Source organism: Narcine bancroftii, chromosome 4, assembly GCF_036971445.1.
Source record: "Narcine bancroftii isolate sNarBan1 chromosome 4, sNarBan1.hap1, whole genome shotgun sequence".
NCBI classification, from domain to species: Eukaryota; Metazoa; Chordata; class Chondrichthyes; order Torpediniformes; family Narcinidae; genus Narcine; species Narcine bancroftii.
In genome coordinates, this window is record NC_091472.1 from 221,465,820 (window position 1) to 221,479,298 (window position 13,479).

General features: G+C 40.5%; 1 protein-coding gene across 2 annotated transcripts in view; it reads right to left on the reverse strand.

Annotated features, from left to right (window-relative positions):
* Positions 1–13,479, reverse strand: part of nop58 (NOP58 ribonucleoprotein homolog (yeast)) — a 44,776-nt gene that overhangs the window by 25,985 nt on the left and 5,312 nt on the right. For both annotated transcript variants that reach the window (XM_069933998.1, XM_069933997.1), the window contains exons 3-4: positions 10,570–10,622; positions 9,618–9,742 (exon numbers count right to left, since the gene is read on the reverse strand). In XM_069933998.1, the coding sequence (XP_069790099.1) occupies positions 9,618–9,742; positions 10,570–10,622 (178 nt within the window). The remainder of the gene's footprint in view (positions 1–9,617; positions 9,743–10,569; positions 10,623–13,479) is intronic.

The window sequence follows — 13,479 nt, forward strand, 5'->3', positions numbered from 1 at the left end:
TTTCAGAACGCTAAAGGAAATGGGCCAATGACAATGACAATGAAAGAGTTTATCCAAAACTATTATTAAACATTTATTTTAATTAAAAAAAGTTTAACATTACAATGTTGAAAGAAGAGAAAACATGCAGATGTTGTTGAAAATTTTCAATAAATATTTAGTTCGGCCCTCGACTTAGTCCAAGTTTTTAATTTTGGCCCTCCGTGAATTTGAGTTTGACACCCCTGGACTAGATAATAATCAAGGCCATCTATACAAATTAAATTATCAGCCATTAATAAAGAAATTACAAGATGACTCAGAACATTGGAAAGATTTACCATTAGGAAGCGTAAATTGCATTAAAATGAATATCTTCCCAAGGATACAATACCTATTTAAATCGTTACCAATTCCCTTAACAGAGAAATTCTTCAATGAGCTAAAGAAAATAATAAGGAAATTCTTATGGAAAGGGGGGAAACTGAGGATAGGGCTAGATCATTCTGTTAATTTATACAAACTAAGAATTATTATAGAGCAGCACAATTAAGATATCTATCAGATTTTTATCAAACAAGAGAAAAACCAGATTGGGCCAGGTGAGAGCTGGATAAAATAGGTACCAGAACATATACTTCATAAGTGGGATGAAAAACTGGTGCAACATAGAAGTTCACCAGTACTGCACCATTTGCTCAACATTTGGAAGATTCACATAGAAAGGAAAAAAACAATTTACCAACCACCAAAATTATTATTGATGCAAAATCAACTAATCCCTTTCACAACAGATAACCTTTCCTTTAGAGAATGGGAGAGAAAAGGATCAAAAGAATAGTAAAATTTTTTTTGGGAAATAATTTATTATCTTTTGAACAAATGGAAGTACAAATATGGTATAACTCACGGTACAATGTTTGCATACCACCAACTGAAAACCTACTGAAAGGACAAATTGGGAAGCAGGCTGAGGTTACCAGAAGGAAGCAGCTTTGAATATGTGATTACAGAGACAATGATAATTAAAAGATTTATAACATACATTTACATCAAACTGCAAGAGAAAGAGAATGATGAAATAAGCTGTAAACCCAAACAAAAGTGGGAACAAGATCTAAACATAAAGATAAAAAATGAAAAATGAGAAAAGCTATGTTCCGGAACTATGAGAAATACAATAAACACGAGATTACGCATGATACAATATAATTGGTTACACAGACTATATATCATGCCCAAAAATTAAATAAATGGGACCCAACAGTATCAGATAGATGTTTTCACTGTAAGAAGGAAACGGGAACAACAGTACATGCAATTTGGGCATGTGAGAAAGCGGAAAAGTTTTGGGAAGATCTAAATCAGATATTAAATAAAATCACAAAAGCAAAATACCAAAAAATCCAGAGATCTTTCTTCTAAGTAATATAAGTAAAGAACTAGGCCTCAAATTGGATGAAGCACAAAAAAGATCTTTTATGAATGGGTTAGGATTTTATTCCCTGGAGTGTTGAAGAATGAAAGGAGATTTGTAGAGGTATTTAAAATTACAAGGGGGATAGATAGTAAATGTAGACCGACTTTTTCCTCTGAGGGTAGGTGAGATACAAACCAGAGGACATGGGTTAAGGGTGAAAGGGGAAATATTTAGGAAAAATGTGAGGGGGAACATCTTCACACAGAGTGGTGGGAGTGTGCAATGGGCTTCCAGCTGAACTGGTGAATGTGGACTCAATTTTAATAAGATTTTGGACAGGTACATGGATGGGAGAAGTATGGAAGGCTATTGCAGGTCCCGGTGGCTAAGCAAAACAAAAAAAAAGGTTTGGCCAAAGGGGCCTGTTTCTGTGTAATGTTCTATGTTTTATGATAGTCTTAGCTGTAGCAAAAAACTGTATAATGTCAACCTGGAAATCAGGAGAGAGCCATAGAGTACAGCAATGGTACATAGAAATGAATAAATGTATTCCATTGGAAAAAATAACAATTTAAAAAATAAAGTCACAGTATTCAAACAAATTTGGGAACCATACATAGAACACAACAGAGAGGGCCTACCGCGGACCTCCACCCCCTAAAATGATAGAATGAGAAGAAGACAAAATTAACTGACCCAGTGTGTAAAAGTAGATGATACAATTTTCATATTTATTTTCATTGTGTGATTACATTGTTTAATGGGTTTATTGTAATGTATATAACCATATACAGCACAGAACAGGCCAGTTTGGCCCTACTAGTCCATATCAGAACCTAGTCCCACTGACCAGCACCTGGTCCATACCCTTCCAATCCTCTCCCCTCCATGTAATTATCCAGTCTTTCCTTAAATGTAAATAACGTCCCTGCTTCAACCACCTCCACCGGAAGCCCATTCCACATCCCAACCACCCTTTGCATGAAAAAATTTCCCCTCATGTTCCCCTTATAATTTTCCCCCTTCAATCTCAAACCATGGCCTCTGGTTTGAATATCCCCCACTCTTAATTGAAAAAGCCTATCCATGTTGACTCTCTCTGCCCCTTTTAAAATCTTGAACACCTCCATCAAATCCCCCCTCAATCTTCTACGCTCCAGAGAAAAAAGCCCCAAGCTGCTCAACCTTTCTCTGTAACTCAAACCCTGACATCCTGTCAACATTCTCATGAAACTTCTCTGCATTCTCTCGATTTTGTTTATATCCTTCCTATAATTTGGTGACCATAACTGCACACAGTATTCCAAACTTGGCCTCACCAATGCTTTGTACAATTTCATCATAACATCCCAACTCTTGAATTCAATACTTCGATTTATGAAGGCCAACATTCCAAATGCCTTCTTCACCACTCTATCTACCTGAGTATCAACTTTGAGGGTACTATTTACCATCACTCCTAAATCCCTTTGTTGCTCTGCACTCAATTGTCTACCATTCAATGTATATGACCTATTTAGATTTGCCTTTCCAAAATGCAACACTTCACACTTATCAGTATTAAATTCCATCAGCCATTTCTCAGCCCACTCCTCTAGCTTTCCTATATCTCTTTTTAAGCTACTGTAATCCTCTTCACTGTCCACAATACCAATCTTTGTATCATCTGCAAACTTACTTATCCAATTCACCACCCCCTTCTTCCAGATCATTAATATATATAACAAACAATAGTGGACCCAGGACCGATCCCTGAGGAACTCCACTAGTCACCAGCCTCCAATTTGACAAACAATTTTCTACCACTAACTCTCTGACACCTCCGATCCAACCATTGCTGAATCCATTTCACTACCTCCTTATTTATACCTAATGCCTCCACCTTTTTTCCTAACCTCCTGTGGGGAACTTTGTCAAAAGCTTTACTAAAGTCTAAATAGACAACATCCACAGCCTTCCCTTCATCAATCTTTTCTGTAACCCCCTCGAAAAACTCTAAGGTTTGTTAAGCATGATCTACCCCTGACAAAACCATGCTGACTACTACCTATCAATCCCTGTTCTTCCAAATATTTGTAAATGCCATCCCTCCGAACACTTTCTATCAACTTACCCACCACAGACACCAGACTCACAGGTCTATAATTTCCAGGCTTATATTTGGACCCTTTCTTAAACAGCGCAACAACATGAGCCACCCTCCAATCCTCTGGCACTACCCCCGTGACCAGTGACATCCTAAATATCTCTGTTAATGGCCCCTCTATCTGTACACTAGTCTCCCTGAGTGTCTTTGGGAATATATTGTCCGGACTCGGAGATTTGTCCACCTTTATCTTTTTTAATACTGCCATCACTACCTCCTCACTTATCCTTATATGATTCATGACCTCCCCACTATTTTTCTTTACTTCAACTGGTATATTTTTTTCCTAGTGAATACTGAGGAAAAGAAATCATTTAAAATTTCCCCCATCTCCTCTGACTTTTCACATAGCCTACCCTCCCTATCTACAAGGGGTCCAATTTTATCCCTCGCTAATCTTTTACCCTTTGGATTTATTCTTACTCTGCCTGCCAAAGCCTCTTCGTGCCTCTTTTTGACCTTTCTAATTTCTTTCTTAAGATTTTTTTCTACTCAGCACCCTGCTGTTTATACCTCCCTCTTTCTCCTAACCAAATTTCTAATATTCCTCGAAAACCAAGGCTCCCTATGACTTCCAGCCTTTCCTTTGATCCTCACTGGGACATATATACTCTGTACCTGCAAAATTTCTTCTTTGAATATTCTCCATTTTTCATTTACATCCTTTCCTGAAAAATCATGTCCCACTCAATACTCCCCAAATCCATTCTTATTCCTTTGAAATTTGCTTTTCTCCAATCCAGAACCTCAACTTTAGGCCCTTCTTTGCTCTTCCCTAAAACTAATAGAGTTGTGATCACTAGACCCAATTTGTTCTCCAACATTAACTTCAGACACCTGACCTATCTCATTCCAGATCCAGTATTACACCATCCCAAGTCGGTTCCTCTACGTATTGATTAAGAAAACTATCTTGTACACATTTGACAAACTCTAGCCCATCCAGCCCTTTTACTGTATGGGTATCCCAATCAATGTGAGGGAAGTTAAAATCTCCCATGATCACTACCTTATGTTTATTACACATATATGCTATCTCCTTACAAATTTGTTCTTCTAATTTTCTTGTCCCATTTGGTGGTCTATAATACACTCCTACTAAAGTGCCCTCATGCCTCCTGCACCCCTCGATTCCACCCAAACAGCCTCACTGTACGATCCCTCCAAACCATCCTGCCACCTCACGGCAGTAATGTCCTCCTTAACAAGCAGAGCAACTCCTCCCCCTTTTTTACCCCCTGTTCTATCACATCTAAAACATTTGTATTCTGGAATATTTAGTTGCCAGTCCTGTCCCTCCTGTAACCAGGTCTCACTAATTGCCACAACATCATGATTCCAAGTGCCAATCCATCCTCTAAGCTCATCTATCTTGTTCACTATGCTTCTTGCATTAAAGTACATGCATTTCAGAGAATGAACCTCACATATATTCCCTTTTCTACCTTTTACCTTAACCTCCATCCTTCGTTATCTTTATCATTCTTAAATAGGTGGCCATGCACCCTAGACACTGCTCGCAAACTCTGCTCCCCACCCCCCTGCCAAAGTAATTTATACCCTCCCCCACAGCTCTAGCAAATCTGCTTGCTAGGATATTGGTCCCCTTCCAGTTCAAGTGGAGTCCGTCCCTTTTGTACAGGTCCGATTTTCCCCAGAAGAGATCCCAATGATCCAAAAATCTTATCTCCTGCCCCCTGCACCAGCTCTTTCACCATGCATTCATCCTCCACATCCTCCTATTACTACTCTCTCGAGCACGTGGCACCGGCAGCAATCCAGCGATTACTACCTTAGAGGTCCTGTTTTTTAACTTCCTGCCTAATTCTATGTATTCCTGTTTCAGGACCTCATCCCCACTTCTAAGTCATTGGTCCCCACATGGACTGCTCACCTTCCCCGTGCAGAATTCTGTGAACTCGATCAGAGATATGTTGAACGTTTAGTGAGTAGGGAGGGGGGTGGGAAGGTGGGAGGGGGGGAAAGGGGAGAAAATGACACTGTGTATATTCAAGAGGGAAATGTTTGTGTGTATTTTGGTTAATATGGTTCATAGTGTGAAAAATAAAAAATAAATTAAAAAAACAATGAATCATTTAAATTCTAATAAATCAGTTTATCATTAGAAAAAAATAAAGCACTAATTCAAATATTGCTCCAATAAATTCTGAATAGTTACTAAATAGTAATAAATACATGCAAGGACATTAATGTCAAGTGTGGCCATCAAACTTTTAGGAATGCTGCAATATTCTGATGCAGAAAGAAATTGCGTTGAACTATACACTATTTAGTTGCTCATTAGCACTACAATATTGCCAGTAACTCAAATTAACTGACAAGAACATCAGCTCAATTGGTTTTGTGGTCAACCTACATTGGTCACAAAACCAATTGCTGGGAACCTGGAGCAACACACCAAATGCTAGAGGAACTCAGCGAGTCAGGTAGCATCTGTGGAAAAGTGACAGCATATCCAGTTATTTTGTAATGGGCTTTGGCTAAACATGTTCAAACTACACACAGAATACAAAACCAGCTTGGTCATAAAACAGAGGACAGTGGTGGAGGGGTGTTTTTCTGTTGGAGATCAGTACCCAGTGGTGTTTTACAAGCATCAGTATTGTGATTTTTATTGTTGATGTATAGATCATCTATTTGCTAAGTTTGCAAATGATAAAAATTGGTAGTATTGTGGGTAGCCAAGAGGTTGTTGAAGAATACAGCAAGTTAGATCAGCTGGAAATTTGTATGGAGAAATGGTTGAGAAGAGCTTAATCAGGACAAGCATTTCCTTTTGGAAGGGAAAAATGTAAGAGGAAATTATGCAATGCATGGCAAGACCCTGAGGAGCATTGATGCAAGTCCAGAGCTCTTTAAAAATGGCAACACAAGTAGGATGGGGAGAAAACTGGCTTGCTTTCATTATTGGGCAGGGCATTGATTGAAAAAAAGTTGGTAAGTCATGTAATGGTGTGCAGCTCAGGTCACCGTATTACAGGAAGCATGTGGAATTTGGTGAGAGTACAGTCAAGGTTCACCAGAATGTTGCCTGGGGTGGAGAGTTTTAGCTAAAGAGAGGTTGGTCCCACTTGGATTGTATTTTTTTTGAGTGTCAGAGCCCAAGGGGAGATCTGATGGAAGTTTATAAAATTAAGAGGAACAACAGGGTAGATACCATCTCCTTGCCACTCCCCATCCCTAGATGAAATTATCAAATACTGGAGGGCATTGTTTTAAGATCAGATAGAGGGGAGGTGGTGGGGGGAGAAATAACAGAGTTTAAAGATTTTAGAGGCACGCCTTTTTGGTTACAGAGCAGTAGATGGACAAAACAGAGCCACAGGAGGATGCAATAGTCAAGATAGGTTAAATGGGTTTGACCCCGTGGGACATTGGGACCAGTATTGAGGGAGGGAGCTGTTCCAATGGGGACAGGTTCCACCTGAACTGGGCTGGGACCAGGGTCCTGGCAAATTACATAACTGTGGATGGGCAGAAGTTAGTGTAGTCACTATTACCAAGGAAAAGGTGTTTGGGAAGCTGAAGGGGTTGAAGGTGAATAGCACCTGGATTGGATGGATTACACCTCTGAAAGAGGTAGCTGAAGATTAGTTGTGATCTTTCAAGAATTGGTCATTGGGAATACTTCCTGAGGTCTGGAAAATTGCTAAGATCATTCTACTCTTTAAGGGAGAGGCAAGAAATTGAGGAGAAGTTTTCAGAGTACTTGAAAATACAAGATAAAATTGGCCAAAGTCAGCATGGTTTCCTTCAGGGTGTTCTCTGAAGAGGTTATGAGCAGGGCAGATAAAAGTGTCAGTTGATGTTCTTTACTTTGATTTTCAGAAGGCTTTTGACCCAGAACCACATGAGGCTGTTAAACAAGATCAGAGCTTGTGGCATTACAGAGTAAGCATGCATAGATGATTGGCTCACCGGCAGAAGGCAGAGAAGGAATCAAGGGGGCTACCTGCAACTAGTCCACAAGGGTCAGTGTTAGGTCCTCTACCTTTCACGTCATATGCAAATTATTTATATGATGGAATTGATGGCTTTATAGTCATTTGTGGATAATATGATGATAGCTGTATGGTCAGACAGTGTTGAGGAAGCAGGGAGTCTGCAGAGTCTAAGACAGATTTGAAAAATGTGCATAGGTAAAAGGTAGAAGGAACAAAAGCATAGATAATTTTACATATGGGGGGAAAAGCAGAAGTCAAAGGGACTTGGGAGTCCAAAGTGCAGGATTCTATAAATGTGAACTTGCAGATCGATTCAGTAGTAAGGAAAGCAAATGCAACAAAAGCATTAATTTTGAGAGGACGAGAATTATAAATGTAAAGATGTTATACTGAGGCTTTACAAGATGTTGGTCAAAACGATATTTGGAGTATCGTACGCAGTTTTTGGCCCCATGTCTAAGGGAGGAAGTGCTCATGTTGGCACAGTCCAGAGGTTTATGAGCACAATTCCGGGAAAGAAAAGGTTAACATACAGTGTTTACCGACTTTGGACCTGCACTCGCAAGCGTTTAGACGGTTGAGGGGGATCTCAGTGAAACATTCCGAACATTACTTAATGTCAACTCTATCCAGCCCTTTTAGCGGTTTCCAGTCGTAAAAAATCTAGAATCAGAGGGTACAGCTTCAGAATAAAAAGATATCCCATCAGTCAAAGTTTTTCAGTCAGAAGATTGTGTAACTGTAGTGGATAGATTGATTAGTAAGGGTGTCAAAGGTTATGGGGAGAAGGCAAGAGACTGGGCCTTGAGAGGGAAAATACTTCCAACCATGATTTGAATGGCAAAGCAGACTCGATGGCCTCAACAGCCAAATTCTGCTCCCAAGTTTTGTCGTATTTAGACAAATATGCAAAGAGAGACACGGTCTATGTGCAGGCAGATAGGATTGGTTTAAATAGCATCATGGGTGAAGCAGATATGTTAGCCAAAGGGCCTGTCCCTATGCTGTACTGTTCTGTTTCTAATCGCTAAACAATACAGGTCGAAATCCTCTTATCCGAAGATCTGAAATTCTCCAAGATCCAAAATGTTGAGTGCCGATATGATGCCACAATGGAAAATTCCACACCTGACCTCACTTGTCCATGTGGGGCTCTGATGCTCTATTGGCACCAATTTGTTAACAACCATTGTCACCGCCCGACCTACGTGCATGTCTCACTGTGACGACTCTGGAGGAAACATTTAAAAAGCCGTCCAGCAGAATTTTGAGTATTTGGTGCTGCATTCATCTTCTTTTGTAAACAGATCAAATTTTTTTGAAAAGTACCAAACATTATTTTCATGTGGAATCTGAAATTCACTTCCACCTATAATGCCACATTTGAGTAACATGACCAGCAGCATTATTGCATTGAAAAAAATGTACTACAACCTTTTGATCAAAACACAGCATCGTAGGTGGAGACTGAAAGCCTGCCATAGTTTGTTGTTGTTAACAGCTAATTCTGCTGATACTACTGTATTGCTTAGTTACTCTAAACACATTATTCTAAAATCTGAAACACTTCTGTTTCCATGCATTTGGATAAGGGGTACTTGACCTATACATGGAAACATTTCCACACGACGGATTGTAGAGGTTGATCACCTAGAGTATTCTACCATCTGGATTTGCTGGTCTAAAAGTTCAAACCCACAGCCTGAACTAAGATCTCATAATTAGTTTGGGAACAGTGAGAACAAAAGACAAGTGGAGGGACAGCAGAGTTTGGGCAAACAAAACTGTTACAGCAATGGAATGCACTGACTCCACATACAAAACCATCTCAATGTTGGCAAATACTGTGCAGCTGAAGCCGGTTTGTTTTGCCATGTACATTTGCTTTTGCTTTCTCTCAGTGGATCAGTTAAACAAGGATTTTGACAATGAATGTCAACTATTTGAACTTTAGATGAGCAATATGATGAGAGTATTTCATCAGCTCAATTGGTAAAAGACAGTCACCTCGGAGAGGTTAAGGATATTCATGTGTATGCTTGTACTTCGCACTTGCTAGCATTAATGTGCTACGTAACCACAGAAAACAACGTTAGAGCTTCCATACTTTGATGACACCACCAAGTTTGGCATCGGCAACAGCCAGCTGCTCGTGAGCTTCCTTTGCAGCAATCCTCTTTAGGACTTTCTTCAGGCTTTTACCGAGCTTACCTTCTACCAGGGCAGTAGCAGCTAAAAATAAAAAGCAAACCATAATTAAACAACTGTAAAGAAAATCGCTGCAGCAATTAATTTTTAAATCTCAGAATATAGGATTTGTAAATTTTGAGATCCAGCACAGTAACAGGCCCTTCTGGCCACACTGCCCATTGACCAATTTACCTGCCACCCTGTATGTTTTTGGAATGAGGGAGGAAAATGGAGTGCCTGGAGGAAACCCTTAGGGAGAACATTCAAACTCCTTATAGACAGCACCAGATTTAAACCCGGGCTACTGGCACTGCCAATGTTGCACTATCTTCCACGCTAACCAGCCAAAGCTCATTAACAAAGAACAATGGCAAATGGTAATTGCTCCCTTGCCCTCCCTTCTCAGCTGCAATCTTCCCTGGTCTCTTCAATTTGATTACTTTTTCCTCTAACAACCTATATCCAATTCAATATCCTGCCCCTCAAACCAAAATACTGCCTTCCATCTCCTCCTTTCAAATAATCTACAAGCCCATGAAAGGCAATTTTGACCCAACACATCAAGGTCAATACCACCCACCCCCCCCCCCATGAACTTTGCTGCTTTGCCCTCAATAATGTAATGGGCTGTACGCAGGACATCAGGGAATCAAGCTCGCGACATAGTCATTTCCTGATTTCTGGAAAATTACCATAACTCAGGATGTCACAATCAAAGGCCCAATGCTTAACCGGTTCTTTCCAAGCCCTGCTTCATTCCCAGTGGGAACATTAGAAATGGAGACCTAAGAATGGTGGAATTGTAACTTAACTTATTTGTACACACTCTTCAATAGCGTTTTTGTTTAAAAATAAATCACATTCCATACCTGCAAGAGCTTCTGTGGTGTCTTGAAATTTTTCAAAATGTTTTAGCTTCAAGCTGCAGAAAAAAATGGTATAATTATGAAATACTGTATTACATCTTCTCTCTGGAGGAGGGGGGGGTAACAGGGAGGATGGGCAGGGGTAGTATATTTGAAGTACTTGACACTGCTCCTTTTGGAAATTTACAATGAAGTAAAACTGGTTCCACAAGGCCCCATGGACCATCAGGAACAGTACAAAGGACCTCCTTGCCTAACATGTGCCTCATTCCGCTATCATCAAGTCAGGGGATCAACTCTGATTCAACGAGACCAAAACAATATGCTGGAAACAACATCATAACATCTGAAAAAAGAGGTGGCAAAACTAATTAAACAAGACGACTGAATGCAAAAGTAGCATAAAAAACTTGCAACAGTCCAAACAAAGTTCAATCTCAGCTCTATGGTCTTGCCACATCCAGTCGCAAACGGCGATAGGATGATCAATGCAAAATGTCAACTAGCCCCCGCCTCCACAGATGCTGCTCCACAGGTCCAAAGTTCTTCCACCACCTTGTTTTTTTGATCCAGTCTGGTGTCACCATGAATGGTGGTGGACTACTGAGCTTGTGCAACCAGTGCCCAGGAAAATCTCAAGTACCAAATATACAAATACAAAGCACAATGAAAAATTGCCACCAGATTCAGCCAGATGTACAAAATGGATGATGCACACTGACTTTCAACCAATTTGCTTCACTCCGCTTGATTTCAAGAAATAGCTGTGTGCCCATTGGTTAAAGCAAAGGCCATGAGACTACACATAATAGTGATTGTCACACTGAAGACCTGAGCTCCAGAAATAGCGGTCTCTCTGGTCAAGCTGCTTCAGCACAGTCATTGTCAGCTGTTCACGAAGAGGATATGCCAATTCAGCCATTTAGCGCCCACTTTGATCTCAAAGTTCCAGGTGTTTCTGGCTCTAATCAAGCAGCTAATAACCTGCTCATGGTGCAATTTCAATTTTGCTCATGACGACTGTATTCCATAACTCATTGACCAAAGAGGTGAAGTGCAGAGGAGAATTCTGAGCAACTGCCCTTGACATCAATGCAGCACCTAACCAAGTGTAGCATCAAAGAGCTTTCTGGTTAAACCAAAATCAAGGAGAGCCCACAACTCTAAAAAAAACATACCCTGATGTCTCCCATAAACTTTCTTCCCTTCACTTTGTTGAGATGTCCCCTGATGTTTGCTATTCCTGCCCTGGAAAAAAAGACACTGGCTGTCCACCATATCTATGGCTCTCAGAATCTTGTAGACTTCTAAGTCTTCTTTCATCCTCTTTTGCTCCAGAGAAAAGTCCAAGCTCTGCTCAACTTCCCTCATAAGACATTTTCCAATCTGAACAACATCCTAGTAAATCTCCTCTGCACCTTCTCCATAGCTTTCACATCCTTCCTAATAATGACCAGAACTGAACCCAATACTCCATGTGTGGTTTTACCAGAGATTTGTAAAGTTTCAACATGACATCTCAACTCGAACTTAAACCCCTGTTAGTTAGAGTTGAGATGTCATCCACCCCACAGGCCTTAACTACCCTATCAACCTGTGCAGCAATCTTGAGAGATGTATGGATTTGAACCCCAATGTCCCTTTGTTCCTCCACACTGATCATTAATCCTGTACTCAGCTCACACTTAACCAAATTGAATGCCATCTGCCACTTTGCTGCCCAACTCTGCATCCTGTCTAGATCCTACAATCAACACTATCCACAGCTCCTCCAACCTTTGTGTCACCAAACTTACTGACCTATCCTTTTGCTGCTTCATCTAGGTCATTTATATATATATATATATTTAAAAAATCACCAAGAGAAGGGGATCCCAGAACAGATCCCTGTAGAAATCCGCTAGTCACTGACCTCCAGGCAGAATACTTTCTGTCCACCACTTTTGCTTTCTACGTGCAAGCCAATTTTTAATCCAGAGCCAAGGCTCCATGGATCCCATGCCTCATGATTTTTTGAGCAAGTCTCTCATGGGGGAACTTGTCAAATGCCTTACTAAAATCCATATAGACCACATCTACTCCCCTACCTTCATCAATTTATTTTGTTAACTCCTCAAAAAAACTCAATTAGGCCCGAGGGACAACCTTCCCTTCACAAAGCCATGCTGACTATCTTTGAGTAGCCCGTACTTCTCCAAATGCTCATAAATCCTATCCTTAAGAATCTTCTCCAATAGTTTGCATGCTATTGACGCATGACTCACCGGTCTAGAATTCCCAGGATTCTCCCGGTTACCTTTTTTTAAACAAGGGGACGACATTTGGCATTCTCTGGCACCTTCTCTGCAGCCAAAGAGGCCTCAAAGATCATAGCCAATTCCCAAGCTATCTGTTCCTTCCCTTCCCATAGCAACCTGCACCTGGACCCAAGGACTTCTCAAACAATGCTTTTAAGAAGATCCAACACTTTCTCTTCCTTAATCTCAACATTGTCCAAACACTAGTTTGTTCTATTTTGACCTCACCTTGATCAAGGTCCTTTGCTCTTGTGAATACTGAAGCAAGTACTTATTTAGGTCCTTCCCAACCTTCTCCACCTCCAGGATCATGTTGCCTCCTTTATCCTTAAACAGCCCCACCTTCATTCTCATCATCCTTCTATTCTTCACATATGCACAGAACATCTTGGGGTTCTCCTTAATCCTACTTACCAATGATACAATAAGATCAGAGGTACCCACTTGATTGGCACCCATTCAATGCCACTAACATTCATTCCCTCAATCGCAGATCCACAGAACATTCCAGCACAGGCCTCTCAGCTCTTCTAGTCTGTGCTGATACATTATTCTGCCTAGTCCCACTGACCTGCACTATTCTATATCCCTCCCTACTCCTGTCCAAACTTTTCTT